The sequence below is a fragment of the Poecilia reticulata genome, chromosome 1, assembly GCF_904066995.2.
Source record: "Poecilia reticulata chromosome 1, P_reticulata-male-v2, whole genome shotgun sequence".
NCBI lineage: Eukaryota > Metazoa > Chordata > Actinopteri > Cyprinodontiformes > Poeciliidae > Poecilia > Poecilia reticulata.
In genome coordinates, this window is record NC_088830.1 from 13837308 (window position 1) to 13855401 (window position 18094).

Consider the following 18094-nt stretch of genomic DNA (forward strand, 5'->3'; position numbering starts at 1 on the left):
TGTTCAGGTACAGTTCTCAGTTTCTCAAAATAGAACTATGATGGTGAGGTCTACCAAAACCCTCTTTTCCAGGGAATTAAATGTAACTATGTGTTTTACTCATCATGTTTTATACTTCTGGTAACAAGACTCTCCAAGCCTTTACTTTGTTTTCTGAACTGTTAGCCTCACTGGCTAAATAATGCACTGCTTTGTCATGTTTTATTATTTAGAATAAATATATGACATCTCTTAAAGGAAAATGTGAATTATTGCAATAACCCATAAGTGGAAATCTTGGCTTTTTTATAATAATTTTAAAGTGTGATTTTTTTATTTTTTTTTTAATTAACCAAACTGTAACAAAATCCTGACCAACTCACTATTTCTTTGATGAAGTTTTTGCTTTTTATCTTTTACCTTGTTACTATTGTTTGCATTCCTCTTCATCATTTAGAGATCAGTTAAAAGTTAAAGTTAAAATGTTAACTCCAGCTTATTTACTTCACTATCTTAAGCATTAAAATGAAGAACTCTAAACCTTTTTTTTTAAATCAATTTTATCATATTACATCAAAAACGTCACAACTGCTTGTCTTCCAAGATATGCCAATATTTAATAACATGTTTGGTAGTGTAAGGCTGCAGAGTTACTTTACACTTCAGAGCTTTTTTTTCCCCACCAACTTCAGATGGTCCAAGCCGGTACGTAAGAAAATTACGGTTAAAGAGAAGGAGAATTACCAAAACGGTGGACAGCGGTACCAGAGAGACAGGCAGGTTTGGACAACCAAAATCTCTGCAAAATCAACACAGCAAGCAGATGAAGGAGCTAAAGGTGAAGATAAAGCAGCAGAACAGAACAGATAGAATGATGGGAACCTGGAAAAGAAAAACTAAAATCCTTGAACCACAGATATGGTGATAATGATTAAATGAGTTGGTAAATGTGTAGCGGTTAAATAAAGACCTGTTGTGTAGGGAGAATCTGAAAACTAAAACATTCAATCATGGCAGAGAAAAGAACGAAAGCAGTCCATCTCTCTTTCGTTAGGTATTTTGAGGAATACAGAAAATGATCTACATGTTTTTACTTAGTCATCAAAAACAAAATGGAAAGAAATTTGACAAACTAATTAGTTATAAGTACATTTTTTGCTACTTTCACTGAGTATAGTTAGAAAGGATCAGCCAGGTGTTGTTTTTGAAAAGCATTTGATAATCATCAGTGTAATCCTCTCAGTGAAAGAAGATGATGACACTATTTTTTCATTTTGCTGGTCTGGAACAAATAGTTGTGTGTTCACACAACGGCGAGGCGGAAAGACCCCAGTGCTGGTTTCAGAGAAGCGATTGTTGCTGTCCTTCAGTCTGGGGAGAGCTGTAAGGCCATTCCCAACAATGTGAAGTCTGTCATTTTTTTTTAAGTGAGAGAGAATAATTCTCAAGAGCAAACACTTGAAACAACTGACAAGTTTTCCATGACTGAGCCTCCCGACCAGTACACCCCAAGGTCAGAGCATGTAACACTCTGCAGACATAAGTCTGCATGTTAAATGCATTACAGCGCAAACACAAACCATTGAATAAAGCTTGTTTTTTTTGTTTTGTGGTTGTTTTTTTGCCAGGGGAAACCATCTTTTTTTTCTTAAAGGCTTTAATAGCATTACTTAAGTTTTCAAACTTGCACTTGATTTCATAAATCTTCCTTTCAGCTTGAAGTGGATATGATTGGTCTGATCACAAACATCTCCTTCCAGTTGTCAAGCATGGTGATGGAGGGGTGATCATTTGGGCTTGTTTTGTTGCCATATATCCCAGACATCTTGCTGTCATTGATCGGACCATATGACCAAATAAAATATGAGGACATCTGATTGATTTACCTTTCTTAAACAAATCACTTAAATACGTTTTCCTTCCTAATGTGTCCACTTAAAAGGAGATAAACATGCTTTTGAAAAGTAGACAATATTTGCTAATTACCAGCCAGGTGTTGCTTGAGGTTAGAGCTAAATTATTTTAGTGTCTGGCATAAAGACCAGATCATGTTAATTGTGATATACAAAACCCTAGTTGTGCTTTCTCTTTCTCATTATTGCGTCTAAGCACAGATACTGACCTAAATTAAACCGTGTAGCACAAGTAAATCCACTGTCAGGGTAATCTTCAGAAGTATTTTTAGTCTGTAATAATACAAGGTTGCATGCGGTGTAAATTTGACGTTTTATCCTCTGTAACTTCATCAACACTAGTTTTCTTCTGTTCAACCCACTGGTGGACCTTACTGCGCATGTCCGCAGCCTCTGTCCTCTGCGCTGATAGAGGAGGTGGAGGAGGCGAGAGGGAGGAACAGTTTAAATGGTAAGGCTTTTAAATTGACGGGGGTCATTTGGACTGCTTGCTTGAGGAGTACCTCGTCGACGCCCACCTTCTCCAAACTCCAGCTTTCCAAATCCGAACTTTCTTCACGTTATGTGAGTATTTTACAGCGGAGGGATATCTTCAAATTGATCGAAGTGCACCTGTCAGACTTCAGCAATCCGCTACAGCACTTTTTTTTTTCTTTTACTTAACCGCATTGGTGCTTTTTTGCCTACTTTTCCTGAAATTGGATATAATTGGCTAATTAGCCCATTGAATTGTGTGAGCGTAAGTTATTAGTCAACTCATGTTCTTGTTATGAGTAACCAATTAACGCGTTCGGATTGGCTAATTAAATATTTCGTCTGTTTCGTGTTCAGCTGATCTTGTTTGTTTTGTTATTTGACAGGTCAGCTAATATGTGTAAGACATGTTGCTATCTCTTGAGCGATAATTATACTAAGCTGCTTTGTGAATACAACAAATACGGTTGACCAAGGAGTAGTTTTATTGCTAATTCAACAGACCAAATTGTTGCATAGAGAGACGCAGGATTGAGAATAAAAAGGAAGTTCCAACTTTTATCTCAGGAAAAGCATGACTCTGGCCATTAATGGCGTTTCCTGCTTTCCAAATATAGTCCTATGAAGTTGATGCTTGTATGACAAACATGTTTAATTTATTTGGCGTTCGGAGATGCAGAATGTCAAGGCGAACTAGACATGCTCTCCTGTTCTCTTGAGCATAGACGTGAAATTATTACTGGGTTCTGGGCCAAATCTTTTTGAACTACAATTAGACTTTAAAGGGTGTTTTGAAGGACGAGTGGAGACATCAAGGTTTTATTTTATGACAGTGACATTATATTTATATGCTGTCACGAAGGAATTTGCGCTCACTGAAGGAGCAGGGAGTTTTGATTTCACTACATTTGTATTCTGTGTTCAGCCTGATAGCTCTGCATTCTTATAGTTTATGATAAGAAATCTTTCTTTGCACAAATTAAGTGCTAAATTCAGAAAACATGATTCTGTTGTGTGTGTTTTTAATGCTGTAGTCCTAAATGCATTAAGCATCTGGGTTTCTTAGTTTGATGATAGAAATGTTTGTGGAGCATTTCAGATAGGAAATTAGAAACATGATTTACTGACCTTTAAGGTCAACGTCCCCCAACCCCAAATAGAAAGGTTATAGAGTCTCCAGGGCAGCATCTTCACTGGTTTATTATTTTTAACAGAGACATTATTAATGCTTCAAAATGACTTTGCACACATTTTTTTAAGTTGGGGAATTGTATTGCGAAACAAATAATACAGACATATTCTAAAATATATGGTGTTTACACTGAATTATGATATTTAACCTAATTCAATTTGCTTAATTATAGTTTGACTATAGACATTGTAACTGAGTGTTTTTATCTCAGGTTTTTAGTTTGTTTATGTCAAACTCTGACAACCACTTGAGTCAGTCAGTCTTTAAGATGCAAAAACTTTGATGCAACATTTTTAAATGATCAAAGGCTTGATACCCACGTATTAAATGAAATTGCGTAAAAGGAAAGCTCGAGTCGCATGAGGAGGAGCAGTGTCTCCTTTAAACATGGGGTGTGCCAGGAAATGTCTGTTTACTTTTATCTGCCGACCATCAGAGCATCAGCTGATTCCCCCGTCTCTCACAATCCCTTACAAAGACTTTCATCTCTGGTCTTTGGCCACTTTTGACAGGTTGATGGGAGGTTTTTAGGCGGTCATATTCTTTTTAAATAGTCCTTTTAGGTGGATAGCTTTTCTTTTTTCTTTTTCTTTTTTAGTCCCAGTGGAAGGTTTATAAGTGTTCTCAGGAAGGTTGGGTCTGTTTTATTACTTAGTTCCCACTCAGTTTGTTGCAGTCTCCTCAAATAAAAAGATAAAAGCAAAGGTCTACAGAGAGATTCGTGATTTATGATCCATCCAGAAAGCTTCACAGACTTTGTCATGAATACAGAAGTATGTTTTTTTGGAGGTTTTTTTTGTTTGTTTGCTTTTGTTTTTAACTTATTTAACCAAACTAGCTGTATTTGTTGACTTACCCTGTAATTAAGGGGCAAAAAATATCACTGATAATTGTTTAATAAATTAGATGCTTCTGTGATGGAGAAGTGGGCTCTGTCTTAAACAAGCAGTTCGCTAAATCAGTGGTTTCATTTCTGTTGTGTTCAGTTAGACGATCCTCTGATGAGAATGCGATAAAACAGGATCCATATCACTTTTATACCCAAACAATGTTGGTTCATACAGTCTTAGGAATGGAAACCTCATGGAGGAAACGATTTCCTCCAGGTTTAATTGAGCTCCGTCTATCTCCCTATCGGCTTTCTTTTTGCTGTTAAAGAGAAACCTCCTCACAGCATGATGCTACCACTACCATGTTTCACAGTGACGATGGTCGAGTTGGTTTTATGCCACACATTTTGTCCGAAGGGTAAAAAGCAGGGATCGTCTTCTTCAGTCAGAAAAGCTGTAAAGCACCTTGCACGGGAGTTATGGGAGACGCCCGTCTTCCTTACTCTCTTACTTTCTCTGCAAAGCACTCTAGTTTGTTATACGTTGCCTTAACCTGCAGGTCTCTCTAAAAGCCAGACACTTGTTCGTAGTGCAGCCACTGACTGTAACATTTAAAAATGAATTCCAACAAGGGCCCATGTGAAGCATGGCTGTTAAAATCCCGAGCCCCCCTCAGCCTCTCTGCCTCGCTGTTATCATTTTGCAGTAAACGACAAAGCCGACCAGAGACATACTATTCCCTATATGGGCTTTGTTTGGGAATTCACTTGCCTTGCTGTTTAGGTCCACAGAAAGGAGCCCTGCTCCAGAGAAGGAGCCCTTATATGGTCATCGCAGCACGAGACTGAAGCTTCCCTAAGCAGGAGACTGAGAGAGGGAGAGAGAGAGATATGGGGGGACAGAGGGAAAAAAAAAGTTGGTTATTAAATTTAAGAGGAGCTCGATGGTTCAGTAGCAGAACAAGTCGCTCGGTTTGAGTTGTCTCTCAGATAAATCTGTTGACACAATGTTGTGAGGTTAATTAAAACCAATTTCCCAACCTCGGTCGTTATGTCTGCAGTTGAGAGGGGAATTGTTTGTTCGTTTCCCGTGTGACGTGTGGGGTCGAGAGGGAGGTGGACGTCCGTGAGAATGGCTGTCTTCTGAAACTCCCTAATGGGGGGGGGGAAGCAAAAAAAAGAAGTATTTTATGTCTTTTAGCTCCAAGAAAGACATAATTTTACTGGATTACATATCTTTGGAAAAGTATTCATGCTTATTATGTTACATGCATTTTGTCATGTTACAAAGCTTGAATGTATTTTGTAATATATATGAATAGAAAGGAAAGTAAGTTTTTTTAGTTTACAAATTAAACTCTGAACAGTGTGGAGAGCATTTGTGTTTAGGCCCCCTCAGTCAAAGCTTTGTAGAACCTCCTTTTGTTGCAATTACAACTGCCTCTCATTTCTTCTCTGCAGAACAGCTCAAAGACAGTCAGACTGGACAGGGAGCACTCATTCCCAATTGCATTTAAATCTGGACTTTGACTAAGAGATGAAAATAGTTTCATTTAAACCTCAGCAGTGTAACTCAGGCTGTGAGGCTCAGGGCCATTGACCTGCTGGAAGGTGAACCTCTATCTCAGTCTCAGGTTGTTTGATACAAGTTTATTTTTCAGTAATGAGTCATCAGTGCTCACCAGCATCCCCACAGCCTAATGATGCCACCACCATGTTTTAATGGGGAGAATGCGAGTTCCATCTGACCAGAGCACCTTACTCTACATGTTTGCTGTGTTCTCTACCTGGATTATGGCAAACTAGATATGTTGCTCATGGTTTTCCTTGAAGGCCAGATTTGTGGAGTACACAGCTAAAATTTCTGCTGTCAACAGATTCTCCCACCTGAGCTGTGGATCTCTGCAGCTCCTCCAGAGTCACCATTGGCCCCTTGGCTACTTTTCTGAAAAATGCTCTACTCGGTTTAAATGGGTTGCTTTGTTTTGTACAGCAGTTTTCCTCCAGAGGTTTTATAGAGCGCTGTCAGGGTCATTCTGCTTATGAATATAAATGCAGATCACGCTGAAATTATTTGTTTGTAAGAACATTTATTTAGCACACAGTTGCAGGGTGGAAAATATGAAGAAGTTGAACGGACTCTTTCCAATGTCCATTCTATTCTTTATCTCTACCCTCAAATGAGAACGTTTACACCTCGATTGTGATCCCGTAAATATGGTGTCGTTCGACCATAACGTGGCTCCTCCACACGCCATCCATCTTTAACATTTTAATGCACTGATTCTGTTTTAGCATCTGGCCCTCCACCACTAGCCAAGATGTCCAACAAGGCCCCGACAGAGGACGAGAAGTTCCTCTTCGTCGATAAGGACTTCCTGAACAGCCCCATGGCTCAGGCCGACTGGGCGGCCAAGAAGCTGGTGTGGATCCCCTCGGAGAGGCAGGGCTTTGAGGCGGCCAGCATCAAGGAGGAGCACGGCGACGAGGTGCTGGTGGAGCTGGCTGATAACGCCAAGAAGGTCACCGTCAACAAGGACGACATCCAGAAGATGAACCCGCCCAAGTTCAGCAAGGTGGAGGACATGGCCGAGCTCACCTGCCTTAACGAAGCCTCCGTGTTGCACAATCTACGTGAGAGGTACTTCTCCGGGCTCATTTATGTAAGTACGCCACAGAAAACATGCAAATTGTTATTGATTGTGCATATTGGTTTGACCTTTATCTGAAGGTTACACTTGTTTTTTTTTTGGCTGAAATATCCTTACATAAACACATTTTCTTACAAAAACATAATTTCCTTACTGTCTTCTAACAGCCATGAAAGCAAAAACATCTTCCAAGTTTTGAACGTGGCATTTCTGTGTTTTCAGACGTACTCTGGCCTGTTCTGTGTGGTGGTGAACCCGTACAAAATGCTGCCCATCTACTCCGAGAAGATCATCGACATGTACAAAGGGAAGAAACGGCATGAAGTCCCCCCTCATATCTACGCTATAGCGGATAATGCCTACAGAAACATGATGCAAGGTAGGATTTCTCCTGCAGTTGGTTCTGTCACTCCGTTAAATCCCTGCAGTGAGGTTAAAATCGATTTTAAATATCCATTTTGGCTCTTGACTGGAAGATTATTTTTAATGTACTCAGTTTCTGAATCATAATTAAATAAGTCGATATTAAATTTATGTTCTTTTAAATGTATTAAATATTGTTTTATAAGTTGATTTCTAAAACATTTGTTCAGTTTGTGAAACTGAATATTTTTATTCATTTCTAACAGTTTATTTAAAAACCGTCATACTGACTGAGTTATGCTTTGAATAGTGATACCGTTTTATAATTTGTGTAACAAAGTTTGTTTTTTAATATAAAGGCTGTTTTTGATTAAAGGCAAATTAAGTTTAGGGTCAGTTTTTTTTAATATTACATTATATATGTCACAACTTATACATAGTTTATTACTGATTAATATGTTTATTTTTACCTCCTTAGATTGGGTAGCTTTTAAGATTAACCCATTGTAAATTAGTCTTAATTACAACAAATAAAAATATTAAATTTTTTTTTTATTTATTAAACCTGTCATTAGTTTCATATTTTGTCCAGTTTTTGTTGATCTGTGTAGAGTGGTAAAGTATTTAAACTGGACCCCAAAAGTTTTCAAATTAAATAAAAACTTTGCAAATGAGCTTTTGTAAAACTTTGAACATAAAACAATGCAGATTATTGCAAGTATTTTATACTAGTGGTTCAACTGTAATCCATAGTTTGTAAATGTGGTTACATTTCTCTTTAATCAAGAGCTAAATTGAAAGATGCTAACTTCACGTAGGATGTGGAGGAGACATTTAAATGACAGACGGGTGTTAAAAATATAAATGGTTTCAAATATATTACCAATTGTGAGAAATCACAGGAAAGCTACGGCTTTGATTGATAAAAGGGATATGTGCAAACTAAGAGTGTGTGAAATCATAATGGCTCAGCCCCTCAGATGAAGTAGACGTCAAGTAGCAGTTTTTCGCCCTTGCAGCCTGAGCTGAAAGTGTTTCCTGGTCAGTGGATAGTAATGGAGGTTAGAACAATTACTGAGAGTAAAACAGTGAATTTAACTAGTGAATTTAACTAACGTAAAGAATTTCCTGATCATCTTATGTTCAGTATGATTTTTTTTCTTTCCCCATTTGAATTAAACTTCAGTTTCACTTGCAGACCTGTGATAACCATCTAGTCAAAAACCTCCTCTAAGCTTCCTTTCTGCTAGCTGCTGTGCGACGACGATGAGGAAACTGGCAGGTTCCTGAACAGTATTTTCAGGCCCGTTCCGGAGTCAGTGTATCAGAGAGGTGACGACTGTGGCCTCGGCAGCATCGTGCTTACAGTAAATTGCTCTTGGCTCAAACTGCAGTGATGCGATTTCATAACGGCTGATTTCCCACAGAATCCGTTTCCAGGGGGCTTTTGCACCACTTGATTTCATGTTGACATGAGGACATTTTCTCAAAGGAGTTGACATCTGGATTGAGAGATGGGCGGAGGGCAGTAAAGCATTTCCTTCTTCCAAAATCTCCCCTTCAGTTTGCTGCTGCTGCTGCTGCTTCTTCTTCATGACACAGAATATTTGAAAGAGACTATTGAAGGATGATTTGCAGTTTCAACAGTGTCCAAAGTTGAATCATTCTGTGTAATATTAGAGCTTTCCCATTCAGAATGACTGTATATGTGGCAGAAAATTATTACCCAACATGATATGTTAATGTTGTTTTTAATTTTGTTTTTAGTGAGTTATACAGGTATTTTAAAAAAATCTAATGTCTTCTCTCAAAATAAATTGCAAAGATATTCATTATCCATTGAACTTTCTTTAAATGTTGTCACATTTTAACCACAAACAGCAGCATTGGGATGTAGTGTGACAAACCAACACATAGTAGAGCCTGATTGGGAAGTGTAAGGGAACTGGAATGTAACCTTTCAGAAATAAAAATCTGGAAAATCCCATATGAGGGAGAACTTTTGGATAATCAACTTTACAGCAGCAGATGTTGCTGCTGTGACTTTTGCACATGTAATGACTATCGTTCTTATTGATTCTTCTGCTTAAAATGCCCTTTTTTACTTTTCCCAATTCTTGTTGCAGATTCTCAATTTTATTCGGATCTGAGCTTTGACTGGGCCATTCAAACACATGAACATGTTATCTAAGGGATTTATTTGACGTTCTGGTTGTAGGATTACCGTCTTAGTGGCAAGTGAACCACCATGGATTGTATTTAGAGCTATGTGCAGCCTTGGTTTGCCCAAAAAGCAACTTGTTTCATCTGCGCAGAAAACTTTCTTCAACATGTTCGCTGTGTTTCCCTCATCAATTGTGGTAAACTGGGGACGCCTCTGTTTGGCTGCGTTTCAGAAGTGGCTTTCCATCTTTCTGCTCTTGCATAAAAGCCGTGCACCTCTCCAACACCTCCAGAGCAGCAACAAACTTCTTAGATGCTTCTCCGATTGGTGCTCTTAAGTGCTTTGCACAACGGCACATCATTTTGTGGCACGGGGCTGGAAATGAACTTTCTAAGTGCAGAACAAATACTTTACACATGACAGTTCTCTAATAAACCGCTGAGACCTTAACAGATCATCAGACCATCACCCAGGTGAGTGGGTGACTCCTGACTGAAGGAACTGTTTTATTTAGAGCAGTCAAAATAAAGGGGGCAGAATTCATTTGTACCCTGAATTTTTCAGAATTTTATTTGTAAGAAATGTAAAGAAACCATTTATGGTTTTATGTTAATATCAAATTTGATCAACCATAATCCAAGACTTCCTGGGAAAAACCAGCGCACAGGAAGTTTATGTTTACGTGAGAGCTCATATTTACACACTGTAGCTGTGGAGGTAAACAAGAAAACGGGTGGATTGACTGGTATTTTGCTGGTGTTTGGATTATATGTCTTCAATTTATCCTTTGCAGAAGAAGCACCATTACAGCTCAGGACTGAACGGTGTACCTTACAGGAATGTACATGCTCAAACCAGGAAAAAAAACAAAACTTTTTAACTTTAGGCTTATACTTCAGAATAAACATTTGTTTAGGACAGATGACTCATGACAGATCTGCATAATTTAGCTTATGGACCACCCCTTTGAATTTGTAAATAACCTTTTCAATAATGTTTTCATTGTGACCTCTGGTAAAGATGTATAGATGAAAAAAAAAACGTGACTTGGGAAAGGGAAACTGCATTTTTTAATGCATTTATTTTTTTTAAATTACCTTCTACCTTCCTGTTAATGTCACCTTTTCACCTGACCTGTTGCCAATAGAACATGTTCTCCAGTAACATTTCACAAGATTCATACCTCCTAGTGCGCTTTATGACCGTGTGAATAAAATTTGTCATCTGTACCCCCCCCCCCCCATCCCCGGAGTCCATGAGAGGTCTCTGCGGATGTCCGCACAAAGCCCAGATTTATATGGAGGGGAAATAATATTTGCAGTCACAGGGGTGCCACAAGCAGAAATCTGCTTTCTTAGTGTGGATAAATTATCACAGGGAAAACTGGGATCAAAAACATGCAGTGATATTGTGGTGTAAAATCCCCTTATTCTTTTTGTTTTTTGTTCCCTCTTCTGAGAGGGTGTATAAACCTGCACAATATCGCCCCCTATGTGGCTTTAGTGGAAGCTGTGCATTTCAGAGTGGACCTCTGGCTTTGCTGAGCTAAAAATGGTATGTACTTGGCCACAAGGTTAAACTGGCTCGCTCCCATTGACGCCGGGAGTCATGTTAAGCCTTTTATGCCCTCAGGTCTTCTGTTGGATTTAGACATGGAGACGAAGAGGTCTTTATAAAAAGGTTGAACTTTGTGGTTGGGAGATCATTTCTGCATTGATTTGGCCTTGTTTTGGATTATTATCCTGTTGAAAGATGCAGTGACTGCCTGTTCATGTTCTGGCAGAGTTCACTGGATTTTTATTTAAAATCTTCTGGTATGTGTAAAAGTTTCGGTTCATTGATGTGGGGCAGAGCTCTTGAAGAAGGTTCCCATGGCTTTTAGGAGAGAAACTGCCTCATTTTGTCACAGGTCCTCCACCATACCTTTTCTCCACCAGCTTCCATTTGTGATGGTAGAACAGAAATTACTTTTTTTTTTCTCCATGTTAACTTCTAGATATTGTTTTACTTGAGGAAATCAACAAGTATCTGCCTGACTTGAATGGCTGTCTATTTTGAAAAGTCCTTAAAAGTTCCTCCAAGATGACCAGCAATGCTTAATGTGTGCTTCAGCTTAGTTATTTTTAACGCCACATAGTTAGTTTATGTTGGCATTAATGCTGGCTGTACTTCCCATGAAGTTAAAACCAAGTGAAGTGGGATGTTTCACACTGACTAGTCCAGCAGGAACAATTCTCATGTTGGAGTCATAACTACCACAAATTCAGATAACTCTAAGCTTTGAAACATTCAGCCTCCAGCTTGGCTGAGATCCCAGGCCTCCAAAATTACCCTTCAGTCTTTGATGTGCAGCAGATAAAAAAATTTGAAATTCCCAGAAGGGAGTTGGTGTCTCATTGCAGCAGAAAACCGTTTTATTCCTCTGCACTCCCCACTACATTTACAGGTGTAGAAATCTCTGGCCTTTTTTGACAATCGTATTGACTCCATATGTCTGACTCGGTTTCGTAGACGTGTTTAAGCATTTCTGTTCCCTTTTAGGTTTTGTTGAGTGAGCGGTGTTTTTGGATAGTGCTCAAAAACGCACATATCTGACTGTCGCACGTTCCCTCTCCCTCTGCCTTAATTAGGAAGTGCAGAGTAGGAACCGGCTGCATGTTTTGTGACTGCCTACGAGGAATGGAGGGAAGTGGCCAAAGTCAAGTTGGCACTAACGAACCACTTCTGCACTGGCTTGTGTTATATGTGGGGTAGATCTGTGAAGAAACTTATGGTTTGACCAGACATTTAAATATTAAATGAAGTGATGCTCCTGCTGCAGCAGTTGCTCTCGACTATTCAGCATCGAGCTTGGAGGTGTTTTGTATACATGGACTGAATCGCATGAATAATCACTCAGGTTAGTTAGTTGGATAAAAGCTGTTGTGGTGTGACATTAGTTTCACATTGCTTGAACCTCAGGTTTTCACACAGGAGTATTTTTAGAGTGCTGTAAAGCTAATCAAACTGCATTTGGATCATAAACAGAGCTGAACTGAATGTATCAGAGTTGGAAGCCATTTATTTTGAGTGACTTATGTAAAGTGCTGTGCAAGAACAGTTGCCCTCTTACAGACTCCTTCTACTTCCAAATTTCTCATGGCACAAAGTTTAACATCCAACAAAACAATACTTGAGCTTTGTTTTTGTAATTTTAGTTGCATTTTAAAGTAAAGTAAGTTGAAATGAATGTTACCTAAAATAGACAATGCTGAGTATGCATGACCAAATATCCTCAGGGTACAAAATTCAGATATTTATATAAAAAAAATGTTTTGCTTTTGTTTAGTTAGTATTTTGCAGTATTTTGCTTTGCTGTTTGTGATTGGTTATTTATGCAAGCCAGTGCAGTGCAAGGAAACTCTGGATGAAGAAAGACCAGTCTGTGGTCGGTAGATGTTGTGGTTTGTTTACATTTACGTTATCGAGTTGCCCGAGTTGCCAGTCAAGCGCAGACCAGAACACATTTTGATCAAGAGTGTACGAGATGTAAATGCACACTTGGCATTTTTCTTTGTGAGTGGAACGTTCTCCGTTGCCAACGAATTTAACTATCATTGAACTGGAACACATGGATGTCACTTTGAATCTGCATGATTGAGCTGAATTCACTGTATCTCTATATAAAGAGATTTTTTTTCTTTTGCAATGTGGCCTTTATATTAGATGTTGTATTTTTTATGAATTTGTGCTCTGTAAATAAACTGAGCTGCATTGAAACTATCAAGTGTGACCAAAAATAACAAATCTGTCCGAGGGGAAATGTTTCGTCTCACCACTGCAAGTTCAGACCCTTTACCACATCAATGAACCGAAACGAGAACCTCCGTCACCATCATCTAAACAGCATTTAGTTTTAGTTCTTTTGCACTTGAACTGAATTCATCCCATTGTTCACATGCTGCTGAATCGCTTGCCATAAATATCTAATGCCGCCACTCTCTTTGATTTTGCAGATCGTGAGGACCAGTCCATTCTCTGCACGTAAGTGAAACAAACTCCAAATGTCTCTCGCATTTATGTTGCGCTATGTGACCTGATGTTGCAGAACAGTCGCATATCGCTGATGCAAGCAGAGATCTAAACCAGATGCCAAAAATAAATGAAACGGCAAAAAAGTTTAAATGAAAACTCCTTTCTTGTCTCTTCATGCTAAAGTTTTTGCAGTTCTCTGGGAGAGCCGTGTCCTTGCTTGTCACCCAGGGATTTGGTCAGGAAGTGTGTCCTGAACTCTGATAGGGGAACCAGATTAGCTCTCAAAATGTTTGGGCTCAGTTCTGTTTATTTGAACTAAACAAATTACCGAGAATTTTTGAACAGTTGCAGAGACATCCAGAGACAATTGGTGCATTATCTTGAATTAAATTTTGGCTTGTTTATTTACTAAAATAATTTATTTAAATATAATAATAGAGGTTTATCATTCAAGCTGAATGTCATATCCCAGCTTCATCCAGTGGCAGTACAGGTGTGTTGCATGCAACCACTTAAAGTAAAGACAAGGGGGGAAATTAGCTGTACAAATGAAATGCACACATCAACAGATTACATAAAATGCATAATTAATGTTTCCATTTTCAAAGTGAGCTCAGACAGATCTGATTGCATAACTTCATTCAATATTTGGACAGAAACGTCTGGGTGTCCTGAGTTCAACTGAACCAGCTGAGAGAAAAAGGCTTTCCCCATCTTTGCTCTTAATTTATTGCAACCAGGATGCAGTGCATTCTTTCCCATCAAGCAATTTCCTCAGCGATTATGCTTCCTTATCAGAGGGAAACTGGAAAAGTTTAGATAACTCTATACCACCAGGCAAATATCAGATGTTTAACGCTGAGGGAAAATTTGTGTGGAGCATGAATGAAAAGGGTTTAGAGGGAGAAGCTGTCAGGATGTTGAACTGTACCTCGTCTTAAACATTGTTTTTATACAACCATTGTGGTTTCTAAACCTCAACAGGCCTCTGCTTTAAAACCGCTGAACCTTTGTGAATTTTCACTGGTTACTTTGTATCTTATGTGATATTTTACGACAAGTTAATGTTGCAGTTCTGGAGTAATGAGTGGAAATATTTGGCAATAGATTTTTTTTAATTTTTATTAAATAATATCCCTCAACTCAGTTTAGTGTGGAAAATGGTTAGAAATGTAGTAAAAGCATTTTGTAGATGTTGACATATATCAGCAATGTCATGGTTTCTTTTTCTCTAGATAATAATGTTAATAACGCAGAATGGAAAGATCAGCTTAGGTGGAAAGTATAAAAAGTTTGCTTGCAAAATATCCTTAGTTGCCTCCTCTTTTGTCACTCTTGAGGCCTGAAGGAGATTAAATAATGATGGCTGCTGGACAGAAGTTGAGGCAGAAGTTGGCAGATGGAAACCCAGTGTAATGGACAGCTGGAAGAGGCGGGGGCAGGACATACGAGTGAAATCTATGAGGAGTATAAAGTACAAGGAGCTTCCCACACATATTCACCCCAATAATAGTTTACTTTTTTTTTTAAATCTGAAAACGCAAAAACAAAACCGCATTGCCATATTTGTGCTCTGACACTCAACAGTCTGTCTGCATATTGTTTAAAGTCTAAAAAACTTTTTTTTAAATTTTATTTTTTTTATGTGGGTATTTTTCCTCTTTAAAAGGAAAAAGTGAAACTCCATAGAAGAGGCAAGAGAAACGTTTCAACACGAGTTTGAACATAATTATAAAGTTGCTGCTGGAAGTGTCAAGTCACTTCCAGTGATGACAAGTCAAAAATTAATGAACAGGAGAAAATCTTGGATGCATTTTAATCAGTATTCCCAAATGTCTACAGCCCCAGTCTGGATGTTGTACGTCCTTACTCAGCCTAAACATGACACCACAGTTGGATTCCTCTCGGAGCTGCCAAAGCCTAACACACAGAGTTCCCCAGGCCTTTTAAGGACCCTCGAACAAGCTTGCACGTGTGCTCTGCCTGACGTCTCTGGGTTTAATCAGACTCCTGTATCCAAGTTTGTTGTGTGGAGGGAAAGAATCTGTCCCTGTTGCTTTGTGAAAACATTTGAGTGTCTTTAAAAAGGAGTAGCAGCACATACTTCAGGTTAGAGCGGTCTGATTGCCTCCCCGTAACTTTCATTTAGATACAAAAGAGATTTGTAAGTGACCAGTAACGAGCCTTAGTTTGGTCTGCCTGATATGGTGTGTTAAGGTTTGAAAGCCACCTGGACTCCTTCAAACTTTTATTTTGTCATTGTGACCCTTGCAGCTTTTAACAAACGCCTGATCTTTGTCTCCTCTGAACATAAAACTATCTGCAGAAAACATTTGCCTCGTCCATGTGAGCCTCTATAAATGTCAGTCAAACCTGAAGGTGTTGGCATCCTTTCAGTCAATCTTTGCTAGTGGTTCTTGGTTTTTCTTTGCATCCTGAAGAGATTTCTTTTTAATGTTGAGGGTGAAATTGGGAAGTCGGATGGTTAAAACCTGAACACTATATTAAAGGGGCAATAAACCCAACCTCGTATATAAACTATTTGACTAATAAAGCCGGCAAACATCAAGCTGCTGGACTAATCTCAACCTTGTTGCCAATTTCTTGAGAATATTTTAAAGTAAAGTTCTTGGTAGGACAACAGACTCATTTAAATGATCTCTGCTAATTCTTATTACAGGAATAATTATATCACGGCAGAATTATTCCAGGTTGTTTTTGATTCACACAACCATGTTTTGAGTCTTTGTGACTTGAAAAGTGGCATTTATCCAAATATAGGATGCATACTACTGTATGCATCATTTTGACCTGATGCCCATGAATGGTGTTGGTAAATGGTTGCACTTTGATCCCTACTTGTCCTGTTTTAATGCTAGACTGAAATGACTTAAATAATCCTAGATCAGCTGAATTTTCAGACTTGAAAAATTCCACTTTATCAAAGGATCAGATTACATAACGGCAAGTCAGATTTTACTTTGGGTCAGGCAATGGTGAAGTTATCTCTGCAGCACATGATTCCCATCAAATTAAACTGGACTGTTGAACTGTGAACAGAAATCCTGTCAGTTGTATTTATCCTTATGGCTCTCTCTCTCGCTCTCTTGGGATCTGTTAATCCTGCTCTTACTTTGTTTCCCCCGCTCTTCAGAGGAGAGTCTGGTGCCGGGAAAACGGAGAACACCAAGAAGGTCATCCAGTATCTGGCTCTTGTGGCCTCGTCTCACAAAGGCAAAAAGGACAGCAGCGCTGTAGGTATCTGTGTGAAGAACTTGTGTTCGGATCCATCAGTCATTTCCCTCACTCTTAAAGGAAACCTGCCCAGTTTAATTCTGTATATTTCCTTCAAATAGCAACAAACAGGATCACAGTTTGCATACGTGAGTAAAGGGGAATGCCTGAAGTGTGCTGTTTTTTTTTTTTTTTTTTTGTTTTGTTTTTTGTGTGTGCCATTTGAAAAGTGCATGAAGTTTAGTGTCACCAAATGGGCATTATTCTACCTCCAGGGTGTCCAGTTTTCTAAAATCAGATGGTGTTTTCTTCAACATTTCTCACTAGTAGCTATAGCTTATTTAGAACAGCCTCCTCGCTGGAATAAAATGATGGCATACTTCCTGGAAGTCCTCCTAAAAGAAAATGCAACGTTTTACTCTGGCGACTGGCTTGTTCAGACTGCATGATGGTTAGTAGAGTACTGACACGCAGTGATGAACGCAGCCCCTTCTCCTACCTTGAGACGGGATTTTTATCAAACTGGTGGTTTTCTCTGCCGCTGGAGATCAAACCAAACTCTCTGCAGCAGCGAAAGAGTCTCTCACAGATCATCGAGCACAGTGTGAGCATGCCCATCTCCTGTTTTTGTCTGTAAAAATCCAACAACCTCTTGACTTCTAAGCATATAATCTACTTGTGAGGTACACAGAAGTGTTCACTGACTCTTCTGTTGCAGATTTTATTTATCAATGTCTTTTTATTGTGTTTTTTACATAGGCCTCATAAAACAGTGACAAAGACTCGTACACACACAACAGAAATCCCTCCTATACCAGATCCATTACCCCAACATGCATCCACCTTGTATTCATAAAACAGCCCATGAAAGGTACAGGTTGTGCATAAGTGAAAACAACCAACATTTGACCTTTACACAAAATTATCTGCTGAAATTATTTCAACTTAAGATATGAATGGCTGCCAGACATCATTGCAATTTTTAAACAGATCCCCTAACTACATATATTTTATTGTTTTATCCAGTGGTGCAACTACACATTATTCAGGTGGATGCGAAAACATAGATCCCCCACCCCCGAGGCGAGGATACGTGAAGGGTAAAACTCGCTACTAATTACCTCGTTATGTGCGCGAGGTGAAGGAGCGTAAGGCGCACTGTGTAGTGTATGGGAAAACGTCATCGGCGCGCCGCCCCCTCCAGACGGGGTTTTGGCGCCCCCTCTGGTGCTGCGCCCCTATGCGTTGCATACCCTGCATACCCACTTTTTGTGCCACTGG

At 39.0% G+C, this 18094-nt stretch overlaps 1 protein-coding gene across 3 annotated transcripts in view; it reads left to right on the forward strand.

The window, feature by feature from the left end:
- The first annotated feature begins 2300 nt into the window (after positions 1–2300).
- Positions 2301–18094, forward strand: part of myh11a (myosin, heavy chain 11a, smooth muscle) — a 31311-nt gene continuing 15517 nt past the window's right edge. For 2 of the 3 annotated variants that reach the window (XM_008409120.2, XM_081606704.1), the window contains exons 1-6: positions 2301–2456; positions 6683–7050; positions 7261–7417; positions 13561–13588; positions 16734–16833; positions 16936–16962. In XM_008409120.2, coding sequence (XP_008407342.2) covers positions 6709–7050; positions 7261–7417; positions 13561–13588; positions 16734–16833; positions 16936–16962 — 654 coding nt within the window. In that variant the 5' untranslated portion in view covers positions 2301–2456; positions 6683–6708. The remainder of the gene's footprint in view (positions 2457–6682; positions 7051–7260; positions 7418–13560; positions 13589–16733; positions 16834–16935; positions 16963–18094) is intronic. The other variant, XM_081606702.1, reaches the window with a different exon arrangement.